The sequence below is a fragment of the Phaenicophaeus curvirostris genome, chromosome 3 (genome assembly GCF_032191515.1).
Source record: "Phaenicophaeus curvirostris isolate KB17595 chromosome 3, BPBGC_Pcur_1.0, whole genome shotgun sequence".
NCBI lineage: Eukaryota > Metazoa > Chordata > Aves > Cuculiformes > Cuculidae > Phaenicophaeus > Phaenicophaeus curvirostris.
Window position 1 is genome coordinate 98,327,124 of NC_091394.1, and position 25,308 is coordinate 98,352,431.

A 25,308-nucleotide genomic window follows, 5' to 3' on the forward strand; every position below is an offset into this window, starting at 1 on the left:
GTGCTTCAGCCCTCTGACCATTTCTGTGGCCTCCTCTGGATCCACTCCGACAGCTCCATGTCTTTCCTGTGCTGAGGACTCCAGAACTGGACACAGGACTCCAGGTGAAGTCCCAACAGAGCGGAGCAGAGGGGGAGAACTTTATCCCTCACCCTGCTGGCCACGCTGCTTAGGATTCACCCCAGGATACACTTGGCTTTCTGGGCTGTGAGTGTACATTGCCAGCTCATGTTGAGCTTCTTCTCCCCCAGCACCCCAAGTCCTCCGCAGGGCTGCTCCCAATCCATTCTCCACCCAGTCTATATCTGTGCTTGGCATTCCCCTGACCCGGGTGCAGGACCTCACGCTTGGCCTCACTGAACTTCATGAGGTTCACATGAGCCAGATACTTCCAGGGCTGCCAAAATCCCCATCCCTGCAACCACAATTGGAGGCAGCACTGGCAAAGCCTGGTGAGATGCTCAAGGCTGTGGTTTAATAGTGGACAGGTATGGTTGGACTTCATCTCAGAGGTCTTTTCCAACCAAACAATTCTATGATTCTATGAGATGATGCTTTGCTCTGAAGAACCAGTCCCCCCAGTGTTTTTTTGAAGGAGTGAAGGTACAAACTGCCTTAGCATCCATCATCTGGGATCCCAGGTGCCTGAGCCTCCCTCACTGGGACCTCTGGGTGCCTGAACCACCAACACCTGGACCTTTGGGTGTCTGAGACTCCATCACTGACAGCCTCGGCTGCCTGAGCCTTCATTGCAAGGATCTCCAGGTGCCTGAACCACCAACATCGGGACCCCCAGGTTCTTAACACTCCATCATTGGGACCCCCAGGTGTCTGAACATTCATCACAGGGACCCCAAGTGCCTGAGTCTCACCTGGACCTCCAGGTGCCTGAGTCTCCATCACAGGGATCCACTATGTTCCAGGCACCTCAGAGCCCCAGCACCGTGTGATGCCCTCCTGGTCCAAATCACCAAAGCATGGGGCTGGGAAGGAAGCCCCTGCCCACCCCCTGCATTCCTGGTCCCACCTTGCAGCCTTGATTCCCCTAAATCCTTGCACAAAGCACCTGCACCCAGAGCACCACCAGGTCTTTCCCCGTCCACAACCCATCAAAGGGACAAAACAGGGGTTGTGACACCAAACCGAATTCCTCACTACTTTTTCTCCTTTCTCTGGCTGTTACTTTGCCCCCAACCTCTTTCTTCTCCTATAGTTGAGGCAGGACAAAACTCTTCACAGCAGTGACTTCACTCATGGTCACTCTGGTGGCTTCCATCCTGGATCAGTGGCGGTGGGGACGACCAGGAGCTAAAGCCACAGCAGGTGCTTTCCTTAGCATAGAACCATGGAATGGGTTGGGTTTGAAGGCACCTCAAAGCCCATGCAGTTCCAACCCCATGGGCAGGGACACTTCCCCACTGGATCAGGTTGCCCAAAGCCCCATCCAGCCTGGCTTTGAACACCTCCAGGGATGGGGCAGCCACAACTTCTTAGCACAACCTCTTTCAGTGTCCCTCCACGCTCATTGTGAAGAATTCCTAAGATCGCACTGAAATCTTCCCTTTTTCACCTTAAAACCATTCCCCCCTCGTCCTATCCCTGCACTGTCTGATCCAGAGCCCCTCCCACCTTTCCCGTAGTCCCTTTAAGGGCTGCAAGGCTGACTTGGGGTCTCCTCAGAACCGTCTCTTCTCCAACTCCATCTCTCCCAGCCTCTCCTTAACGTCTTGTTCCTCAAACCACCGCCTTCCCAACCAAGCAATCCCATCCCGATGTGGCCCCCCACCCCCTCCACCAACGAGCAGCGGAGGTTTGGAGCACCTCTACGAAGCTGATGACCATGCTGAGCTCCTCTAGATGTCACCCTCAGCCGGTTTTTCCCTCGCTCGGATTTTCCTTTCTCCAAGATCCTGCACTTTTTTTTTTTTTTTTTTTAAATTCCTTTCTGATCTCTTTCCGGCCATGTGTGATTGCAGTTTCCTCTGGGCGTCCATTTCATCAGCCCGAAATTAAGGAGAGAAGAAGACAGGGCTGCGGGCGGCTGGTGGGACCCTCTCTTTTCTTCCCCACCCATCACCACCATCACCCCAACAACCCCGCATCCCACCCCACTTGGACCTTGCTGGTCGCCGAGCTGCTCGCCCACCCCTCGGCAACCCCCTCCTCACAACCCTCTTCCAACCCCGGCCTCGCTTGGCTTGGAGGCCGGGGTGGGATCTCCACCACCATCAGTTTTGGGGTGACTTGGCGGGTTTTGGGGGTCACTGGGTTTGCCCTTTCATCTTTTCACCACCCACTCTGCGGTAGCCGAATGGTTTTTCTCCTTCCTGGCTCTGAACCACAAACCCACTGCCACCTGCACTGCCCGTCTTCTCCCACCACCACTGGATGCCCATCTCCTCCCACCACCCCTGGATGCCAACGCCGGATTCGAATTCAGCCTTGGCAAGAAGGTCACGGCACCTCCAACCTATCCTTTTCGACCTCGCTGTCACCGTGGTGCAGCAGAGGGGACAGTCAAGCGTAGAGGAAACCCACGCCTGGGGCAAGAAGAGACAATCCCTGGGGAGGTTACAGCTCTTGGGTTCAGCCTTTCTCCTGCATGAGACAACCTCAGCTCTGCGGCTCTGCCAGGCGATGGCCACGCAGTGAAGATGTCCGTGGCCAGGCTCAACAGCGTCAATGGCTTTTTGGAGGACAACAGGATGGAGGCAGGGGACATGGGCAGGATCCTCCGCTGCCTGGAGATGGGCACTGTCCTCACCTTGTTCTATCAGAAGAAGTCCCAAAGGCCAGAGAGAAGGACCTTCCAGGTGAAGCTGGAGACCCGGCAGATCATCTGGAGCCGGACACCCGAGAAGGTGGAGGGGGACAGTGAGTATCAGTGGCAGTGGCGCTGGGGGCTGGGGATGTGCTGGTGGGATGTCCTACCACGGTGGGGTGCTTGGTTGTGGGGTGTCTGGCCATGGTGGGATGCCTGGAGTGGTGTACCTGGCCGTGGTGGGATGTCTTGCCACAGTGGGGTCTCTGGCTCTGGGGTGTCTGGTCATGGTGGGATGCCCAGGGTGTTTTACCTGGCTGTGGTGGGATGTCCTACCATGGTGGGGTGCCTGGCTATGGGGTATCTGGTCGTGGTGAGATGCCTGGGATGATGTGCCTGACTGTGGTGGGATGTCCTGCCATGGTGGAGTGCTTGGCCATGTGGTGCCCAGCCATGGCAGGATGCCTGGGATGGTGTGTCTGACCACAGTGGGATGTCCTACCATGGTGGGGTGCCTGGTTGTGGTGGAATGTACTGCCATGGTGGGGTGCCTGTGGGGTGTCTGTCCATGATAGGATGTCCTACCATGGTGAGGTCACTGGCTGTGGGTGCCTGGCAATGATGGAGTGTCCTACCACGGCGGGATGTCCTGCTGTGGTGGGATGTGTGGCTGCAGTGAGATACCCAGCTACAACGAGGTGTTTGGTCATGGTGGGGTGCCTACTGCAGTGGGGTGCATGGACATAGTGGAGAGCCTGTCCATGGTGAGGTGTCTGGCTGTGGTGGGATACCCAGTGCGATGGGGTAGCCTGGTCATGGTAGGGTGACCAGATGTGGAGGGGTGCCTGGAAATAGTGGGGTACTTGGCCATGGTGGGATTCTCAAACATGGTGGCGTACTTGGCCGTGGTGGGGTGCCTAGTTACTGTGGGCTGCCCAGACATGACAGGGTATCTGGACACAGTAGGGTGCTCCGCTGCAATGGGATGTCCTACCACGATGGGGTCTCTGGCCATGATGGTGTGCCTACACACTATGGGGTGTCCTACCATGACAGGGTGCCTCGCCATGATGGGATGCCCAGAGATACATCTGCAGGAGCTGAGTGGACCTCACCTCCTCCATTGTGGCTCACCTGGCCCATAACTCATCATAGGGCTCAAGCTGCTGCCATTTCATGCTGGGGTTCCGCACCCTCCCTGGCAAGGAGTAAAGGAGGAAGCCACCACCCTGCCTGTTCGTGGTGCTTTTAACCCCAAAATGTGCTCAGGCAACAGTGTGGGGTAGAACGTGGTGGTGGCCCCATGCAGCCCATGGCACTGGAGTCCAACACAGGAGATGCTCCCACTGGAGCAGCCATAAAAATCACCCTTCCTTGTGCATTCACTGGTGGCTGGTAGGCTGTTGGGGCATAGTCCCACCACCAGGCTTTGATGGGACTCCATAGCTTGGTACTCACACAGAATCACACAGAATCTCTAGGTTGAAAAAGACCCACAGGATCATCAAGTCCAACCATTCCTATCAATCACTAAACCATGCCCCTCAGCACCTCATCCACCCTTCTTTTAAACACCTCCAGGGAAGGTGACTCAACCACCTTCCTGGGCAGCCTGTTCCAGTGCCCAATGACCCTTTCCGTTACCTGGTAGCTCGTTACCTTGATACTTGCACCTTAAATTGAGCTAAAAAGAACCAACAGATGAAAACGGAGCGTTGAGGTGGCACAGAACCACACCATCACCTCATCCTGCAGCCCCACGTGGGTGAGGAACCTGGTTTGGGGGGATCATCTCACCTGGATGATGGCAAAGTCACCATCTGGAGGTATTTAAAAGACGTGTAGATGCTGCATTTAGGGACATGGTTTAGGGGTGAACTTGGCAGTGTTAGGTTAAAGGTTGGATTTGATGGTCTTAGAGTTCTTTTCCAACCTTAACCATTCTATGAATTCCTATGGAAGCCCACCCTGGAAGTTTGGGAGGTGACAGGTGGCTTTTCCCTAGAAATGTCCTTAAAAATCACCCACCCCACCCCGAAATCACCACCCATTCCTAATTTTACACGAGATGGAGCAAAATCCCTGCGAAGTTCAGCTTAGAGGAACCAACCAAAAGCCAAGCTGCTGGCCGTGACAAGGCTTTGAGGTGGGTTGGATGGTGTAGAAGAGCACTGACAGGAATAAAATCCATGCTTGTCCAGACCTGCTGAGTATGGGAGGTGAACTCACCACCAATCCTTGGGGACAAGAAGATTTGTGGGAGGAGATTTTATCAGATTTTATCAGAGAATCATAGAATCACGAGCTTGGAAAAGACCTTTGAGATCATCAAGTCCAACCGTACCTGTCTACTACTAAACCAAATCCCTGAGCACCTCATTGCCCTGGCTTTTAAACACCTCCAGGAATGAGGAATCCACCACCTCCCTGGGCAGCCTCTGCCAGTGCCTGAGAACCCTTTCGGTGAAGAAATTTTTCCTAATGTCCAATCTGAACCTGCCCTGGTGCAACTTGAGGCCATTCCCTCTCGTCCTATCACCTGTCACTTGGGAAAAAGGACCAATACCCAGCTCACCACAACCTGCTTTCAGGCAGTTGTAGACAGTGATGAGGTCTCCCCTCCACCTCCTCTCCAGGCTAAACCACCCCAGGTGTCTCAACCGCTCCTCATAATCCTTGTTCTCCAGACCCTTCCCCAGCTTCACTGCCGTTCTCTGGACATGCTCCAGCCCCTCAAGGTCCTTCTTGGAGTGTGGGGCCCAAAACTGAACCCAGGATTCCCCAGGTTCTCCTGTTCATACCTGAGGTCTCACTCCCACTGCACACCCGATCTCACGCCTGCTTAGGCCATTTCAAATGCCCTCTTCAACCAGACACCCCACTTGCAGAGGGATTGTGGGGGACAACCACAGCGCTGATGTCTCTGTTATGGGCTGATAGGACCAGGACACCAGGACACAGATCCTGGCTCTCCCCAGATGCCCGGTACCAGGCAGGTTAATTACATGCTTCATTAAACAACTAATGGAGCGTGCCCATGATGGGGTCACCTCTAAAATTAACCTCCTCCTGGATGGTTTCCAGCTCATCACCCTCAGCAGAGCCCAGTCCTCAGTGGAAGGTTGAAACCTAGTGGAGAAGGGCCCAAAAGGAATCATTGCAAGGAATTAAGAGAAACTGGAGAGGGGAGGTTTAGATGAGACATTAGGAAGAAATTCTTCACAGTGAGGGTGGTGAGGCCCTGGCCCAGGCTGCCCAGGGTAGTTGTAGCTCCCCATCCCTGCAGGTGTTCAAATCCAGGTTGGATGGGGCCTTGAGCAACCTAGTCTAGTGAGAGTTTTCCCTGCCTATGGCAGGGTGGTGGACCTGGATGATCTTTAAGTTCCCTTCCAACCCAAACTATTCCATGATTCTATGAAATAGGGGTGAAGACAGCTTGGCAAATCAATTTTGGAGGGATGATTTATGATGACAACGGCTAGTTGGGATCATACCTCCAGCCAAATAATTAGAAGTAGGACCTTTCAGGAAGGAGAAAATCCTGATGGGCTTTAGTGACACTGGACCAGGAGGAAATCATACAATCATAGACTGGTTTGGGTTGGAAGGGACCTTAAAGATCATCCAGTTCCATACACCATGCCATGGGCAGGGACACCTCCCACTTGATCAGGTTGCTCAAAGCCCCATCCAATCTGGCCTTTCATTTCAGTTTGAAATCAGCTTCACAGCAGGACGAGGAGCTCGTGGGTTATAGCCACACAGTTCCCCGCATACAGGAGGGTCTGAGCTGCCCCGTGTCCCATGACAAGAAAGGATGGAGGAAAACACAAGGGGACATGGCTCATGCCACTGGGCCAGCAGAATTCAGAGTCCTTCCAGGAAAGCTGGCGAGGGACTTTTTCCAAGGGCCTGGAGTGATGGGATGAGGGGGAATTGATTTAAATTGGAAGGGGGTAGATTTAGATGAGACATTAGGAAGAAATTCTTCACACTGAGGATGGGGAGGCCCTGGCCCAGGTTGCCCAGGGAAGTTTTGGATGCCCCATCCCTAGAAGCGTTCAAGGCCTTGAGCGAGTCCATGGGGACTTGAGCGGCCTGGTCTAATGGGAGGTATCCCTGCCCATCCGTTGGAAGTGGGTGATCTTTAAGGTCCCTTCCAACCCAAACCATTCATTATTTCCCAGCCCAACCATTTCCTCCAGCTGCATTGCTTTGCTCTTCTCCCAACGCATTAAAGATCCCAGAATCCCTAAAAGCTACCAGACAGACCCTGGTCCTACATCTTTTTCCCACCAGCCCTAGACATAAAACCTTCTTTGCACTAGCTTCTCCGTTCGCATCAGAAAAGAAAAGGGATTTTCCCAGCTGGAAATGACTTCCAGAGTGTTTTAATCACCCGGGACCCCTGAGACAATGCGGGGAGGAGCTTGGAGACATAGTTCTGACATGATCACTGCAAATCCGCTGCAGATGTGGTTTCCAGGAAGCCACCAGCCACGTTGCATTGTAGAGCCCCTGCCGCTCCCTCTTCCCCCAGCTCCTTGTGGGCCTGGGCTGTTCGCCCTGCAGAGAAGGACTTGGGGTGCTGGGAGATGAGAAGCTCAACGTGAGTTGGCAATGTGTGCTCGCAGCCCAGAAGGTCAAATGTCACCTGGGCTGCATCCAAAGCAGCGTGGCCAGCAGGATGAGGGAGGGGATTCTGCCCCTCTGCTCCACTCTGGTGTCCTTGCCCATGGCATGGGGGGATGGAAATAGATGGTCTTTAAGATCCCTTCCAACCCAAACCATTCAATGATTCCATGATTCTATGCTATAGAGGCCTTTGAATATCTAAGCGGGGGTCATAAGAGATGAAGAGAGGCTTTTTAGCAGGGCCTGCAGTGACAGTACAAGGAGGAATGGTTTTAAGCTAAAACAGTGGAGATTCAGACTGGATAGAAGGAGGAAATGAGGAAGCTAAAACCCTGGCTCAGGTTGACCAGAGAGGTTGGAGATGCCTTATCCCTGAAAACACTCAAGGTCAGGTTAGATGAGAGTCTGAGCAACCTCGTCTGGTTGAAGGTGTTCTCGCCCATGGCAGGGATTCTGGACTGGATGGGCTTTAAAGGTCCCTTTCGACCCAAACCGTTCTATGACTCTATGATTATTGGCATCACCCGGAGGTCAGGTCCAAGGCTGGGTCCTGGAAGAACTGAATCAAGTGGATGGCTGCATTGTGTCTTGCTGGCATATCCACCAGCTCCTCGTCCCTCTCCATCGCCCTGTGGTTGAGCAGGTTTGGGGATGAGCACCTGCTTTTTAACCTGTAAACCCATTTTTACCCTCAAATATCTGCCTGTTCATACCAAAGTGGGTTTGCTTTGGCCCACAGGCGCTGCGTGAAGACAACAATCACAGAATGGTTTGGATTTGAAGGGATCTTAAAGATCATCCAGTTCCACCCCTGCATCATGGGCAGGGAGAGACACCACCCACTGGATCAGGTTGCTCAAAGAGCCATCCAGCCTGGCCTTGAACACCTCCAGGGAGGGCGCAGCCACAACTTCCCTTGGCAGCCTGGGCCAGGGCCTAACCAGCCTCATCGTGAAGAATTTCTTCCTACTGTCTCATCTAAATCTTCCCCCTGCCAATTTAAAGCCAACCCCCCTCATCCTGTCACTCCTGGCCCTTGGAGAAAGTCCCTCCCCAGCTTTTCTGGAGCCCCTTCAGGTACTGGAAGACCACTCTAAGGTCTCCCTGGAGCCTTCTCTTCTCCAGGCTGAACAACCCCACCTCTCAGCCTGTCCTCAGAGGAGAGGGGCTCCAGCCCTTGGATCATCTTTGTGGCCTTCTCTGGAACTGCTCCAACAGTTCCATCTCCTTCTTGTATTTGGGATTCCAGAACTGGACACGGGACTCCAGGTGGGGTCTCACGAAAGCAGAACAGAGAGGCAGAATCCCCTCCATTGCCCTGGTGGCCACACTTCTCTTTATGCAGCCCAGGACATCATTGGCCTTCTGGGCTGTGAGTACATGTTGCCAGCTCATGCTGAGCTTCTCCTCAACCAGCACACCAAGTCCTTCTCCTCAGGGCTGCTCTCAATCATGTCATCCCCCATCCTGTATTAAACCACGAGTTGCTCCGGCCCAGGCGTAGGACCTTGCACTTGGCCTTGTTGAACCTCCTGAGTTTCACACAATCCCCCTTGTCCAGGTCCTTCTGGATGCCATCTCGTCCTTCTGGTGCCATCTCGTCCTTCTGCCCCGCTCAGCTTGGTGTCGTCTGCAAACTTGCTGAGGGTGCTCTCAATCATAGAATCCTAGAATCGTGGAATGGTTTGGGTTGGAAGGGACCTTAAATACCATCTAGTTCCAACCCCCCATGCCATGTGGAAGGACACCTCCTCCTAGACCAGGCTGCTCAAGGCCCCAGTCTCGCTGCCTACAGCATCAATGAAAATAGGGTTTCATTTCTTGAGTTGTGGTCCCAAACCAAAGAACATGCAGGAGTGCAGACCTCTGTGTATCCCTTGTGCTAAAATCCCACCCCAATCCATGAAATCTGACTTGTGATCATCTACCAAGGGAAGGCTGGATAAAGCCTCCAGTGTTTTCCGGAGCGTTTCCACCAAGAAAAACTCTTCTTCACCTCTTTTCTTGCTTAATCAGCCTGAATTCTCCTCCATCCCTTAGTCCTCTCTGTGTTTGCCTTTACTTCATCCCCTTTGGATTAGGCTGAAAGTTTCCATGGAGGCAGCTGCACGTCTGCACCCTTCCCCACGGCTACATCGGAAACACGACCGGGCTGGAATTTCTCTGGGAAATGACCCATTTCCTTAGCAGGACAATACCCCGGCGTGGTGGTCCAGCTGCCCTTGGTCATACAAAGCCCTTTCCGGTGCCGGTGGCTCAGCTTCAGAGGGCAAAGCTGCTCAAAGGTGATGCTGGTGGTATCAAGAACAACTTTGGATATTATTCCAATGTCTTCATGTTATCTTTCTGCTCTTAGTGTCCACTTGGCAAAAGCAGAGGTTGGAAATGTCCCCTGGTGATGAAGCGGTGAGGAAGACTGTGGTCCGGAAACCCAACCCTCCCGCCGCCAGCAGGGCTTTATATAGCGAGATAATGAGAGAGCAGCACAGCAGGAAAGAAACGCCCTGCGGTCCGGGCTGCTGGAGCTCCAAATTGCCACCTTCAGGCGGATGGCTTCAATTAAAAGATGAGCTCAGCCTGCTCCAAAGCTTGGGGAGGAGAAGGCAGGGGAGAGGTGGCTGGAGATGCCCTGGTTGGCATGGAGCAGGATGAGCCTGGAGGACACGTGGCACCCACAAAACTGGGAAACAAGTTGTTCTTGATGATCTTAGAGGACGTTTCTGGCTCTGGGGAGACTTTATAGTGGTCTTCCAGTTCCTGAAGGAACAAGAAAGCTGAGGAGGGACTTTTTCCAAGGGTATGGAGTGATAAGACAAGGGACAATGGCTTTAAATTGGAAAAGAGAAGATTTAGATTAGATGTTAGGAAGAAATTCTTCACATTGAGGGTGCTGAGGCACTGGCCCAGGTTGCTGAGGGAAGTTGTGGCTGCCCCATCTCTGGAGGTGTTGAAAGCCAGGTTGAATGGGGCTTCGAGCGACCTGATCCAGTGGGAGGTGTCCCTGCCTATAGCAGGGGATTGGAGCTGGATGAGCTTTAAGGTCCCTTCCAACCCAAGCCATTCTATTTCATGATTCTATGAAACTTGTTGATGGCACCGTGGGGATGCCACCTCTGGGGGACACAAGTCCCTGGAGGACACACAGGAGTGGGGTGTCATCACACACGTGGGGGCAGTCCTGCAGGGACACCTCATCCTGGGGATACAGTTCCTGGAGGACACATGACCACGGTACCCATGATACTGTCATAGTGCCATGGGAATGCCACATTCTGGGGACACAGTTCCCTGAAGGAGCCGTGATGGTATCACACGTCATTGCAGAACAGCAGGGTCATATCTCCCTAGAGGACACGTGGCCACAGCACCCACAATTCCATCACACATCCACAGGCAATGCCGTGGGGACCCATCATGCTGGGGGACAAGGCTCTCCAGAGGACATGTCGTCTCCTGGCATTCCCATCTCCCACAGCCTCCCTGAGCCCCATATGTGGGTCCACGGTAGCAGGGTAGCTGAGGACAGTCCCGTATCCCTCTCTTCCTGCAGTCGACATTCGGGAGATCAAGGAGATCCGCCTGGGGAAGAACTCACGGGACTTCGAGCGTTACCCCGAGGATGCTCGCAAGCTCGACTTCAGCATGTGCTTCATCATCCTCTACGGAATGGACTTCAGGCTGAGGACACTCAGCGTGGCTGGTGGGTGGGCTCCTTCCCTGCTCCTCCCAGCCACCCTCAGCTTCTCATCCCTTCCCCCTCATTCCATCCTCTTTGTTTCACCCTCGCCACCCTTCTCTTCCTTCTCCAGCTTTCTGCGAGGAGGACATCAACCTGTGGATAACAGGCCTCAACTGGCTGGTGGTTGATACCCAGAAAGCCCAGACCCCACTGCAGATTGAGAGGTGAGGAGGGGTCAGTGGGTCCCATTTCCTGGTCCCCATCTGGGGGTCTTGGAGATGAAACCCTCCTGGGCTTGGTCCCCACTGGTCTGAGTGCTGTTTGTCCATCCCTTCCTTCCCAGATGGCTGCGGAAACAGTTTGATGGGATGGACCGGTCACGGGAAGGCAGGTGAGCACTGGCATGGTCCCATGGTGGGAAGTATTCTCTGGGTTCAGCTGGGCAGGGTTGCACCCCCCAAAATCTGGAGGCTCAGCCAGGCTTGGGAGCAGAATTTGTGGGACAAGGTAGAACCAGGTTATCTGAGGTTCTTGAGTGCACCTAAAAATCATTCAAGCTCAAGTCCCCCTTGATGCCCCCATGCTCACTGCTGCATTTCCACCAGTGCCAGGAGGGGTTGGACCATTAATGTAGCCCATAAGCATCTCCACAAGCTAGGAGAAACCCCAAATCAAGTAAAATTAGACTTAAATCATTATGGGGATGGGCATCACCTTCAGATGGGATGATGGCTTAAAGCTCCAGGTTCTTGGACATGTTCTTGCTCCCCAACCCTCTGCTCATACTCATGCCAGATCCTGTGTAAGTAGAGGTCCTGTGCCACTGTGGGGTTCAACAGCCTGGTGGAGTGGGAGCCCCATGTCAGAGATGACACTGGCACCAAAGGTTGGGATGCGACCCTCAGTGTTAGGAGAGGCGTTATCCATCTGGGGGTTATCCATCCTCTGTGGGGTCCATTTGGTGCCCTGACACCATCTCATCCTCTTCAGCATCACAGTGAAGGACCTGAAGGCCATGCTGCCCCAGGTGAACTACCGTGTCCCCAACATGAGGTTCCTGCGGGACAAGCTCGTGGTAAGAACCCCCTGAGCACCCCAACTATGCAAGGAGAAGGTCTTCAAACTCTGGTGTCACTGACTTTGGTTGGGTGGCTGTGCTCTCATCCATCACCCTCTCCGGCAGGAGGTGGAAGCCAGGAATGAGATGACTTTCTCCCACTTCATCCAGTTCTACAAAAACCTGATGTTTGATGCACAGAAGTCGGTAAGAGCCATGGCTTGTCCTCCTAAGCATCTCCTGCCCAGTGTGGTGCATCCCTGTTCAGCTCATCCTGATGTCCTCCTTTGCTTTGCAGATCATTGAGCAGCTGGAGCTCTCTTTTCCCTTGCGGTGAGTGTCCAAGAGCCCAGCAGCTCCCATCCCAGCCAAGCCTCCAAGGTTTGGATCCATTGGGTTGGGAGAGCAGAAGGTCCTGGTGGTGTGTGTGGCCCTGGAGCATCTCCCAGCGTTGGGGCAGGCTTGCGGTGGAGGGGATGGTGGGAATGGAGTAGGGATGGGATCAGCGAGGGTAGGGGGATGAGTGTTAATGGGAGAAGGGATGGGCTGGAGATGAGCAGGGGTGGGAGCACAGGTGAGCAGAGGTGAGAGCTGGGATGAGAAGGGATGGGAGTGGAGATGGGAACAAGGATGGGAAGGGGTGAGTAGGGATGGGGGTGGAGATGGGAGCAAGGATGAAAATGGGGATGGGAGTGTGGATGAAAAAAGGGTGGGAGCTGGGATGGGAGCAGGGGTGAAAGCGGCAATGGGAGAGGGAATGGGAGCTGGGATGAGTAGGAATGGGAGTGGAGATGCAAGCAAGGATGGAAGTTGGGGTGGGAGCAGTACCCAACATCTCGAGGTGCCCCTTGCACCTCCATGGCCTGCACTTCCCCCAGGTCCCTTGCTTTGGAGTAGGGCAGGAGCAGGAGGCTCAGCGGGGGGCTGAGCTGCAGGTTGACACTGGTGGTTTCGACACCCCCGTGGGGTCTACCCCAACTCCTGCTCCCAGTCCTCGCTGATGGCCCTTCCGTGTCCCAGGAATGTGGACCGCCCTGAGCTGTGCCAAGTCTCCCTTTATGACTTCCAGAAGTTCCTGCTGCATGACCAGAAGGTGAGTGTCCGTAGAGACCCCTGTGGCATCCCTCTCAGCCCCAGCCTAGGAGACCCCCATGGGGTGCCCCAGCCTGGTTCCTCCTGTAAATCCTGGATTCCCTCCAGGAATCCTGGGCCAGTGACGTGGGCATGGTGCGGGACTACATGTGCACCTACCTCAAGGAAGGCTCCAGTGAGGCAGCAGATCCCTCCTTCCAGCTGGACGAGGTGGGTGGCCCCACGTGACACCTACCCAGAGGTATCTCGCCAGCCCTGGCAGGCTCTGACCTTTCTGATTCCCCTCCAGTTCCTCACATACCTCTTCTCCAAGGAGAACATGGTGATGGATGCCAAGTATGAGCGTGTGGTGCCGGAGGAGATGAACCACCCCCTGTCCCAGTACTGGATCTCCTCCTCCCACAACACGTAAGGACAGGGTGGACTCTCCTTAGAGACCTCCTTGAGCATTGGTTGGACTTGATGATCTCAAAAGTCTTTTCCAATTTAGGGATTCTATGATTCTATAATCCCATCACCTAGCTGGTGCAGCCCTGGCCACTGATGGTCCTTCTTGTTCTCTCCAGGTACCTGACAGGCGACCAGTTCTCCAGCGAGTCCTCCCTGGAGGCGTATGCCCGCTGCCTGCGCATGGGCTGCCGCTGCATTGAGTGTGAGTCCCTCAGCATCATGCTGAGATACTGAGCACTTCACAACACCTGTTGTCCCATCAGATGACCATACCATGTTCCCATCCCATGGCACCAGGGTGGGAGGGATATTCCATGTCCTTTGGGAGCTTGAAAACAGCACACAGCCAATGACCAGTGCGTCTTAACTGAGGTGTCTCCCCACTTAGTGGACTGCTGGGATGGCCCAGATGATCTCCCTATCATCTACCATGGCCACACGCTCACCTCCAAGATCAAGTTCCTGGATGTACTGCACACCATCAAGGAGCACGCATTTGTCACCTCTGAGTAAGTCCTAGCTACCCAATGACCCACCACTCCTAGGCCAGGCAGGCAAACTTTCCTCCTCCTTCATCCCAAGCCACCATTCCCGCCTGGTTCTTCCAGGTTCCCCATCATCCTCTCCATTGAAGACCACTGCAGCATCGTCCAGCAGAGGAACATGGCCTCCCACTTCAAGAAGGTCTTTGGGGATATGCTACTTACCAAGCCCGTGGACATCAACGCCGATGAGCTACCCTCACCCACCCAACTCAAGAAGAAGATCCTAATCAAGGTGTGGGGAGGGCAGAACCCCAAAGCCCTTCTTTGTGGAAGGGACAAGGACCACGTTGGGTTGGGATGGATGGTGATTATCCCAGATCTTGGGACATGAGAGCAATACCTTATTGTGCACACACAGTAGGACATCAGAGAGACATCCTACTGCAAGGGCGACGGGAGGTGGTGGAGGGGAACCTGTAGGAATCCGAGAGTGGCTTGAGGGCTGGGAGCTCAGCATGATGGGGACACCATACACACCACTGAACTCCTCTGTCTGGGCCGTCCCCAGCACAAGAAACTGGTCGAAGGAAACCTGTATGAGGAGGTCTCCACTGCCAGTTACTCAGAGAATGACATCAGCAACTCCATCAAGAATGGCATCCTCTACCTCGAAGACCCCATCGACCACGTAAGGATCTCCTTACCACTGGTGGCTGGAGGCCTAGCAGGGTCTGTTGGATGGGTTTAATGTCAAGGTTTGGGTTGGGCATGGGCTCTTCTAGACCATTGCAATGCCATGGAGGGATGGAGCAGGGGCAGAAACAGAGTTCTTAAAGCCCCATCCCACCATCCTGCCCAACTTGGTGATGCTTTTTCTTCCCAGACCTGGAGCCCCCATTATTTTGTCCTAACAAGCAACAAGATCTACTACTCGGAGGAGACATCCCGCTACCAGTTCAATGAGGACGAGGAAGAAGTGGAGCAGAAGGAGGTGTGTGTGGAGCAGGATGCGCCCATGAGGTGGTGGGGTGGATGTTAATCCCAGGACATCTCTCTTATTTTGGGGTGAACTTGCAGGAGTTCAACAACAATGAGCTGCACTTCACGGAGAAGTGGTTCCACGGGAAGCTGGGAGGTGGCCGCGATGGACGACAGATTGCTGAGAAGCTGCTGCACGAGTACTGCACCGAGACAGGTGGCAAGGACGGCACCTTCCTGGTGCGCGAGAGCGAGACCTTCGTGGGTGACTACACCCTCTCCTTCTGGTAGGAGCCCCAGCAGGAAGACAGGATCCCACCTTCCCTGAGCCAGTCTGGATGTCCCACCACCCATCAGGTCCAGCTCATCCCTAGCTTGGTGGCTGGAAGGAAGTTTTGGGGAGAAACATCACCTTTTTGCATGGCACATGGTCACCTGAGTGTGGGAGGGTAGGGGCGTGAACCTCAGTTGACACAATTGTCTTCTCAATTGACTTCTGCCTTCTTCCCACCTCCATGGCAGGAGGTCCAGCCGGGTGCAGCACTGCCGGATCCACTCAAGGCAGGAGGCTGGTGCCACCAAGTTCTACCTGACCGACAACCTGGTCTTCGACAGCCTCTACAGCCTCATTTGCCACTACCGCGAGGTGCCGCTCCGCTGCAACGAGTTTGAGATGCGCCTCACCGATCCCGTCCCCCAACCCAATGCCCATGAAAGCAAAGAGTGAGGATGGTCCCCACCTCCATCCCCTTGGCTCCCTGGGTCCACCAGCCTCTTCCAGCCTTGGTGTGAGGTCTTGGGTGCCCTCTGGGGCACAGGGATGCCAACACCAGCTCACCATCTCCGTTCTTTGTCCGGCCAGGTGGTATCATGCCAGCTTGACACGCCTGCAGGCCGAGCACATGTTGATGCGAGTCCCACGGGATGGAGCCTTCCTGGTGCGCAAGCGCAGTGAACCCAACTCCTACGCCATCTCCTTCCGGTGAGTGTTGTCATGGTGGCCACATTAGAATCACAGAATTGCTAGGTTAGAAAAGACCTTTGAGATCATCAAGGCCAATCACAGCTGTCCACCACTAAACCAGATCCCTGAGCACTTGATCTCCCCAGTTTTTAAACACATCCAGGAATGGGGACTCCACCACCTCTCTGGAGAGCCTCTGCCAGTGCTTGATAATCCTTTTGGTGAAGAAATCTGTCCTAACACCCAGCCTGAAATTGCCCTGGTACAACTTGAGGCCATTTCCTCTTATCCTATCACTTGGGAGCAGACACCGATGCCCACCTCACCACAACCTCCTTCCAGGGAGTTGTAGACAGTAATGAGGTCTCCCCTCAGCCTCCTCTTCTCCAAGCTAAACGACCCCAGGTCCCTCAGCCACTCCTCATAACCCTTGTTCTCCAGTCCCTTAACCAGCTCCATTCCCTTCTCTTGATGTGCTCCAATGCCTCAATGTCCTTCTTGGAGTGAGGGGCCCAAAACCAAACCCAGGATTCAAGGTGTGGCCTCATCAATGCTGAGTCCAGGGGCAAAATCCCTTCCCTGGTCCTGCTGGCCACACCATGGCTGATCTAAGCCTGGATGCCATTGGCCTTCTTGGTCACCTGGGCCACTGCTACCTCACATTCAGCCGCTGTCAACCAACACCTCCAGGTCCTTCTCTTCTAGGCAGCTTTCCAGCCACTCTTCCTCAAGCCTGGAGCCGCACAGGGTTGTTGTGTCCTAAGTGCAGGACTCAGCACTTAGCCTTGGTGAACCTCATCCTGGTGGCCTTGGCCTGTGGATGCACCCTCTCCAGGTCCTTCTGTGGAGCCTCCTTACCCTCAAACAGATCCAACTTCCTCCCCGCTCCGTGTCATCTTCAGACTTACTAATGGTTCACCAATCCCTTCATCCAGTTCATGGATGAAGATTTTGAACAGAACAGGACCCAGCACTAAGCCCTGGGGGTACCACTTGTCGTCAAGAACCTCCTGACTTGTGTCCGTTGTGACTCCATGCTGGGTGGCAGAGTGACCCAGTGGGACACACAATGCCGTCACAGGGAGGATCTCCTATTTCTTGTGATGAGAAAGCCACGTCCTTGGGTGGTTGCATCCCTGCTAGGGCAAGGCATCATTTCGTGCCCGTCCCCATCATAAAGCCAAGGTTCCGCCACCCCTCACATATCTCCCCACCATCCCTCACATATCTCCCCACCATCTCTCTTGACCCTAGGGCGGAGGGGAAGATCAAGCACTGCCGCATCCAGCAGGAAGGTCGGCTCTTCATGTTGGGCAGCTCAGCAGAATTTGAGAGCCTCGTGGACCTTGTCAGCTACTATGAGAAGCATCCACTCTACCGCAAGATGAAGTTGCGTTACCCCATCAATGAGGAGACCCTGGAGAAGATGGGCACCACTGTGAGTGTTCCTGGCAGTAGGACTGGTGGGGATGGGGACTGTGTACCATGGACAACCAAGCCCCATCCCCAGTCCTCCATGGTGGAAAGGTGTCCTCCAGCCCAACCAGTATTGGACGAGTTTGCTCTACATCCATTGCCCATGGTTATTATTCTACCATAATTCCCTTCCTATGTGCTGCAAAGGGATGTAAGGTCCCTCTCAACCTCCTCTGGATCACACGTGGTGGCCCAGCTCCCATCACATCCCTTTGTAGCCTCCACCTGCATCCAGGTGACCCACTCAGAAGTCTCTCCTTGCAGGAACTGGACTATGGAGCCCTGTATGAGGTGCGGACCCCCCACTTCTACGTTGAGGCCAACAAGATGCCAATGGCCAGGGTAAGGGCTGAGCTGGTGTTCCTGGGAAGTGGAGGGTGGTGGGACATGGCGATTCTAGGAGTTCCTGGGCAGTGCCCCCTCAGACCCACCACATCTCCCACCACTGACCTGAGAAGGGGTGATTTTTTCCTGCATTTTTCTGATCTTCAAGTGACGCTGGAGCTGATGGGACCTTTTCCATCTCCCCATCACTTGGAGACAATCTGAGTTCCAGCAAGAGGATCGTAACACCATGGTGGGCAAGGTCTGGATAGAGCCCAGTCTGGAGCAAGCACCTGACCCAAGTTTGCCCCAAAAGGGAGGATCTCTTTGTTTTGAGGAACCCCCCAAAAAGCAGGTTTAGGGGCAATTCCCAGGTGGTGTAGCCTCCATCCTCAGACGTTCGTGGGACCAGGCTGGTCTTGGAGCTGACCCAAGTGGCTTCAGAGCTGGTCCAGTCTCCATCCTTAGAGATTTTGGGGACCAGGGTTGTCTTCGAGCTGACCCAGGTGGCTTCAGAGCTAGTCCAGTCTCCATCCTCTGAGGTTTGTGGGACCAGATTGATCTCAGAGTTGACCCAATCTCCATCCTTGGAGGTGTTTGAGACTGAGCTGTTCTTGGAGCTCACCTAATCTTTATCCTCAGAGGTTTTGGGGACCAGGCTGGTCTTGGAGCTGACCTTGGAAGATGCTGTACTGGAGTCCCAGGGTTCCTTCCCTATGATCCTACAATCCCATGGTCCAAAGCTGTTGTGTCCTAAAGGCCCCTTTGCAGCAGGGAAGTTCTCAGGCAAAGACCAGATGGAGGAAAGCTTAACCCGACCCCCACCCCTCATTCCAAGGAATGTGGGACTATCAGAAGATTAACCCCTTCAGCACCAGGAGAAACCACTGGGGAAACCAGAAGAGGAACCCACCTTGTGCTGAATGTGGTGGTCCTACAGGACCATGGGTGCCTTCAAACCTCCTGTCCCCTCTAACATGTCACATGGGCTATGTGGAGGCATCATTTGGGGTATTGGAACCTCAGGAACACCCTTACTCCACCGTGGGGCCTTGAGAAGTAGGACTGAGCAGGGCACTGGGTGGTGACACATGTTCTTCTTGGTGGTCCAGTGCACAGTGAAGGCTCTCTACGACTACAAAGCACAGCGGGAGGACGAGCTGTCGTTCTGCAAGCAGGCCATCATCCACAACGTTGACAAGCAGGACGGCGGCTGGTGAGGGCGGTTGGGTGGGCATCACCGTGGGTTGGATGGAGAGGACACCTCAGGTTGTCCCACGTTGGGTTTTAACTGCCTCCTTTTTTGTCCCCCCACCCCTTCTCCAACCGCTTCCCGACATTGCATGCAGCATGGACATCCCTGTCCCCCCCCAGATCGATCCACTTGCCTTGATCCTCTCACCCCTTGCAGGTGGCGAGGGGACTATGGGGGCAAGAAGCAACTGTGGTTCCCGGCCAACTACGTGGAGGAGTTCGTCAGCGCCCAAGCGCAGGAGCAGGACGAGGCCGTGAGTGTCCTGTCCCCACACACCCGGCCACACCGAGGCTGCCTCAGATGCTTCCAGCCTTGTATCAGCGCAGATCCTCCTCCAGAGGCTGGGGGATGCTCACGGTCCTGCTCCAGCCCAGACCCTCATCTGGAGGCTGGAGGATGCTCATGGTCCTGCTCCAGCTCAGACCCTTATCCAGAAGCTGGGGTATGGTCCCAACCCTGTGCCAACCCAGACCCTTATCCAGAGGACTGGAGGTGCTCATGATCCTGCTCCAGCCCGGACCTTCATCTGGAGACTGGGAGATGTTCTCAGACCCACGCCAACCCAGACCCTTATCTGGAGCTGGGTGGATTCTCATGGTCCTGCTCTAACCCAAACACTTGTCTGGAAGCTGGTGGATGCTTATGGTCCTGCTCCAGCATGGGCCCTTGTTTGGAGGCTGGGTGGTGTTCTCAGCCCTGTGCCAACCCAGACCCTTATCCAGAGGACTGGAGGAGCTCATGGTCCTGCTGCAGCCCGGACCTTCATCTGGAGACTGGGAGATGTTCTCAGCCCCATGCCAACCCAGACCCTTATCCAGAGGCTGGTGATGCTCAACCATGGAGCAGACCATGCCGAGATGGTGGTTTTTCCCTGCTTTTGCTTGGAGTTGTCCGATTTGAAGGGCTGGAAGGAGGTTGCCAAACAGAGTGGACACTGGGCTCAGCCCTTCACACCCAACCCCTCACCGTCCCCTCTTCCTTCTTCTCTTCCAGTCATCAGAAAACAGCCCCTTGGGGAACTTCTTGAAAGGCTTCATTGATGTCCCATCCTGCCACGTTGGTGAGTGTCCCCACCATGGCCCAACCACAGCTCTGGGAGCCTGTGGGGATGATGTGGACCCAGCCCTGAAGCTCAGTACCATGAGCTGAGGCTCCCCAAACTCATCACACAACTTCCAGCTGGTTTCATGCTTGGCCCAACGTGTTGAGGAGCAACGTGAGGTTGGGTTCTGAGGGATCTGGTTGATTTTGGGTGGATTCAGAGGTTTTTGGAGATCTGGACGGTTCAGGGGCTGAAAGAAAAATGTGTTTCAGCATGGAAAGCTGAAGCCATTCCTTAGGAAAAAATGGGACCCTCCCATGAGGAGGACCTCAACGGCTTCTGGGGTGCCAGGGGAGGCTGGTGGGGGCCAGGGAGTGGGACTGCTGAGGTTTTGTTTGCTCCACAGAACCATCCATTGGGAATGTCTTCGAGTAAAGCCCCCCTCTGATGTCCTTATAGTTATCTCCAAAGACGGGAGGAGCTCCAAACCATTTGTCTTCACCATCCATTCCCAGCAGATGTCCCACGCAGCCCAATCGCTGGACGTGGCCGCTGACACACAGGAGGAGCTCAGTGAGTGGGTGGCCAAGATTCGAGAGGCCACGCAGAACGCCGATGCCAGGGTGAGGGGCACCAGGGCACAGTGGGTGGGGGTGGATGGTCCCATTGTCCAGCTGATCATCTCAAACATCTCCAAAGGAGGAGGCTGGGTGTAGACTTTCAGCTCCTATTTTCCCTTGTGCAGATGCAAGAAGGGAAGATCATGGAGCGGAGGAAGAAGATCGCGCTGGAGCTCTCTGAGCTGGTTGTGTATTGTCGCCCAGTGCCATTCGATGAGGACAGTAAGAGCTGGAGAAGGGGGATGATGGGATGAGTGTGGGAAGAGATGGGTGGGAGAACCAAGCAGTCAAACCCCAGAGAGTCCGATGTCATAGAATCACTAGGTTGGAAAAGATCTTAGAGATCACCAGATCCAAAACATCAAAGTCCAAAAACGTCTTCCACTGATGGCCACCTTGGTTCTTTCAGAGATCGGCACGGACAAGGCGTGTTACCGGGACATGTCCTCCTTCCCGGAGACCAAGGCGGAGAAGTACGCCAACCGCAGCAAGGGCAAGAAGTTCCTGCAGTACAATCGACGCCAGCTGAGCCGCATCTACCCCAAAGGGCAGCGCCTGGACTCCTCCAACTATGACCCGTTGCCCATGTGGATCTGTGGCAGCCAGCTGGTGGCCCTCAACTTCCAGACACCTGGTAAATCCTACTCCTGGGGTTACTGCTATGCTCATCCCCACAGGTCACTCCAAAAGTCCCATCCCTGGTGGCTTTGCCCTGGGTCCTCTTTCTGGAGGTGGTTTGGATGATCTCTCCAACATTTGTTCTCATCCTGATGGAGACACCTCCATGCAGTTCTTGGATGCTTCATGCAAAATCCAGCTGCACTCCCACCACGTTTGGGGGTTCTTAGTGGGAAGAGGGGTCCAAAGAAAGATCAGCTGCCTGGGGACCTGACGGACTCCCTGAGCCTCACAGCTCAGACCTTCTCTGTCCTCATGGCCACAGACAAGCCAATGCAGCTGAACCAGGCGCTCTTCATGCTCGGTGGCCGCAGCGGCTACGTCCTACAGCCTGACATCATGAGGGACGAGACCTTTGACCCCTTTGACAAGAACAGCCTGAAGATTGTGGAGCCCATCACAGTCCAGCTGCAGGCAAGTGGGCGAGGACAGCAAAGACCACCCTGAGGTGGTCGCCATCAAGATGGGGACTTGCTTCTTCCTTGGGTTTGGGTCAACTGGGAGTGTTTTTCACATATTTCAGCCCCGTGTTTTCTCCATAGAGATCATTATCCCCTTGATCTCCTCAGTTTGTTGGTCAAGCTGGTCCAAGGTTATAAAGAAGGTGCAGTGTGGCTAATTATGGCCAGGAAGGTTTTGGCAAGGCCAAAACACCCAAAATTTTTTATGATGAAGGTGGTCAAACGCAGGACCAGGTTTATCCGAGAGGTGGTAAATGTCCCATCCCTGGAAACATTCAGGGTTAGGTTGGACGGGGCTCTGAGCAACCTGATCTGGTTGAAGATGTCCCTGCTCGTTGCAGTAGGTTGGAGTAGATGACCGTTAAATGTCTCTTCCAACCCAAACCACTCAGTGATTTCTATGATTCTATAAAGAGCCTTTCTTCATCTCATCCTCCTCTTCCTCCTGCAGATCCTTGGTGCCCGGCACCTACCCAAGAATGGGAGGAGCATCGTGTGTCCCTTCGTGGAGGTGGAGGTTTGCGGCTCTGAGTACGACAACAGCAAGAACAAGACGGATGTTGTAGGTGAGAAACCTTGTGGCTGATGTTCCCATCCAGCCTCTACGCCCTGGTGACATGCGGTGATGCCAGGACAACCCTATCTGTTCCCTTTGAGGTCCTCTTGGACATGTGGGTGATGGGGCTGGGTTTCATGGAGGAACAAAGAGAACAAGCATCTGCCGCTACCATGCTGGTGCCATGCCAGTGATGTCCGTGTGTCCACCCCTGCTCTGACCTTCCCTGCTCTCTCCTCGGTCCCCAGCCGACAACGGCTTCAACCCTGTCTGGCTCTTCAAGCAGTTCGTCTTCGACATCAACAACCCCGAGTTTGCCTTCCTCCGCTTCGTGGTGTATGAGGAGGACATGTTCAGTGACCCCAACTTCTTGGCACAAGCCACCTTCCCCGTCAAGGGCCTCAAAACAGGTTTGGACCCTCCATCCTCACTATCCTCATCATCATCATATCACAAAAACATAGAATGGTTTGGGTTGGAAGGGACCTTTAAAGGTCATCTGGTCCAACCCCGCCCCACAATTATCATCATCGTCGTCATCTCCTTGGGGATATGGCCATGGTGAGGTGCTCAAACCCTGCCATGGGGCTGAGCTCGTGTTCTGGTGTTGTGTCCAGGCTACCGGTCGGTGCCGTTGAAGAACAGTTACACCGAGGACCTGGAGCTCGCTTCCCTCCTCATCCACATTGAGATCATCAATGCCAAGGCAAGTGGCCCAGGCTTCTTGAGGAACCCCGTGCCTCAATTTCCCCAGCCAGAGCAAGGGCAAAAAGTCTACCCTAGGTTGTCCTGTCCACCCCACCAGTCTCATACCTTTGTGTCAGAGCAGGAGGAAGATGAGGAGAACCTCTACTCATCCATTCAGCAACTACGGGACCGTGCCAGTGAGCTCTCCAGCCAGGTCTCCAGCTATGAGCGCACCAACGGCTGCGACTCCCGCTACCAGCAGCGCCTTGATGAGTTACGGGCGGCACAGGAGCGGCTCATGGAGCTCACCGAAGTCCGCAACCGCAAGTGAGTGTCCCCTCCCTGTGCTTTCAGGAGGTCCCTTTCAGGAGGACCCTTTCAGGAGGGTTCCTAAGGCCACTACCTTGCTCTCCACTAGGTTGATGGAGAAGAAGAAGAGGGACCGGCAAATGGTCACCAAACGCAGCTGAGCTGGATGGGCACAAGCCTGTCAGCACGATGTGGACCCACCTGCCACCTCCTCTCCTGCTGCAAGGGGAGGTGGGGTGGCCAGATCTGGACACCCTCCCTCCTGCCTGGAGATGGGTGGGGTGACAAATTTGGGGACAAAAGGGGACTTGGAGTAGCTCAATATTTCTCCATCGGGGTGGGGTGGGAGGCAGGATGCTCTGGCGTAAATCCCAGGTGCCTCCAGCTTCATCCTATGTCCCCTAGGGCTAGTGGCCACATCCCTGTCTCCATGAGGTGGCTACCACAGCTCCTCTTCACCCCGTATCTACCTTGTCCCACCACCCCATGGCGAGGTGGGGCAATGAGCCCCACAACCACTGGGGAAACTGAGGCACAGGAAAGGTCTCCAACCAGCCCAGGATGGGGCAGAACCCACCACCCCTTGTCCTGCCGCCTCCCCGATGTGGCCAGGGGACAGGAGTGGCTGGCAGCAAGGCACTGTGGTGGGGACACAGGGGACACCTGGGGGGACATTTTGTCCCCCTCGCTATAAATATCTGTATTTTCATCTTTTATCCAGCGTGTACATAAGGCGCAGGGGGTGGGGGCCGCACCAGTATTAGGACATGGGGGGACACCAAAAGGTCCTTGAGATACCCTTGAGGTGGGCAGGAGGAAGCAGAAGACCACGACTGGAAGTGCCCTGTAGGGCAGGGTGGCCAGTGATGGGTCCACCTCACATCTCTGTCCCCAAGGTGACTCCAGCATTGCCACCAAACTCTGGGAATGGGGATGGATCCTGCCAATGGAGGTGGCACCTGATGGGGACATCTCGGGGTGTCCCCTGGGGTCGAGGTGTCCCGGTGGGGCGGGGGAATCTGTGTATTCTTTGTATGAAAATAAATCTATTTAGCCAATATTTATACCCCGTGGCCATGGTCTGGTCACCCCTGGCTCTGTGCCCATCACCAATGTCCCCAGGGTGGTGGCTTGGTGGCCCTGGATCTCCTGAGCTCTTTATCCATGATGTGTCCCAGTGGCAGTGGGGACACTAGGTGGCAGTGGGGACACTAGGTGGCAGATGGTCTGGGGGCTGGATTGTGTGTGCTGAGGTGGGCAGGGCCACCAGGGAGGGGACAGAGGACACAGGACACAGGGCATGGGGCCAGGGAGACATGGGGACAATGGACACAGTGCTGTAGGGATGAAGGGCAAGGGGTCATAGGTACAAAAGGTGAGGGGGACGCAGAATTATGGGGACAGAGGGCAGTGGGGACAGAGAGCTAAGGGGGCATTGGATCATGAGGACACACGGCTATGAGGACACAAGGCCATGAGGACACAAGGGGACACAGGGCTAGGGGGACACAGAGCTTTTGGGACATGTGGTTTTGGGGACACAGGGCCATGAGGACACAAGGGGACCTGGGGGCACAGAGCGCAGGGGCTGTAGGGGCACGGGGTCATGGGGACACAAAGGGACACAGGGCTGTGGGGACATGGGGATGTGGGGACACAGGGCCATGGAGACACAAGGGGACACAGGGCTGTGGGGACATGGGGATGTGGGGACACAGGGCCATGGAGACACAAGGGGACACAGGGCTGTGGGGACATGGGGATGTGGGGACACAGGGCTATGGAGACACAAGGGGACA

General features: G+C 54.8%; 1 protein-coding gene across 2 annotated transcripts; it reads left to right on the top strand.

The window, feature by feature from the left end:
* Positions 1-1,956: 1,956 nt before the first annotated feature.
* Positions 1,957-24,569, top strand: LOC138719427 (1-phosphatidylinositol 4,5-bisphosphate phosphodiesterase gamma-1-like). 2 transcript variants are annotated; one of them, XM_069854754.1, is made up of 32 exons: positions 1,958-2,874; positions 10,947-11,096; positions 11,206-11,299; positions 11,419-11,466; positions 12,066-12,150; positions 12,259-12,339; positions 12,431-12,465; positions 13,153-13,225; positions 13,333-13,434; positions 13,514-13,632; positions 13,791-13,876; positions 14,063-14,183; positions 14,283-14,451; positions 14,728-14,847; positions 15,043-15,150; positions 15,237-15,424; positions 15,660-15,860; positions 16,000-16,119; positions 17,356-17,539; positions 17,842-17,919; positions 19,014-19,117; positions 19,313-19,409; positions 20,150-20,216; positions 20,658-20,821; positions 20,944-21,040; positions 21,228-21,452; positions 21,762-21,910; positions 22,409-22,523; positions 22,762-22,923; positions 23,131-23,219; positions 23,343-23,527; positions 23,619-24,569. In XM_069854754.1, exons 1-32 carry the CDS (start codon positions 2,655-2,657, stop codon positions 23,668-23,670), a joined length of 3,888 nt encoding a protein of 1,295 aa, XP_069710855.1. In that variant the 5' UTR covers positions 1,958-2,654; the 3' UTR covers positions 23,671-24,569. The 2 variants fall into 2 exon arrangements, with proteins under 2 accessions (XP_069710856.1, XP_069710855.1); XM_069854755.1 differs by lacking the exons at positions 21,762-21,910; positions 23,131-23,219; positions 23,343-23,527; positions 23,619-24,569 and having other exon boundaries at positions 1,957-2,874; positions 22,762-22,885.
* Positions 24,570-25,308: the final 739 nt, after the last annotated feature.

What these genes read in the sequence shown, in the direction of transcription:
- LOC138719427 (XM_069854754.1), top strand. Translation starts at nt 2,655, where the DNA reads ATGTCCGTGGCCAGGCTCAACAGCGTCAATGGCTTTTTGGAGGACAAC. An exon ending in ATCTCCTCCTCCCACAACAC is followed by an intron (nt 13,633 to 13,790) that starts GTAAGGACAGGG and finishes TGTTCTCTCCAG; the next exon opens with GTACCTGACAGGCGACCAGT. An exon ending in GAACAAGACGGATGTTGTAG is followed by an intron (nt 22,524 to 22,761) that starts GTGAGAAACCTT and finishes CTCGGTCCCCAG; the next exon opens with CCGACAACGGCTTCAACCCT.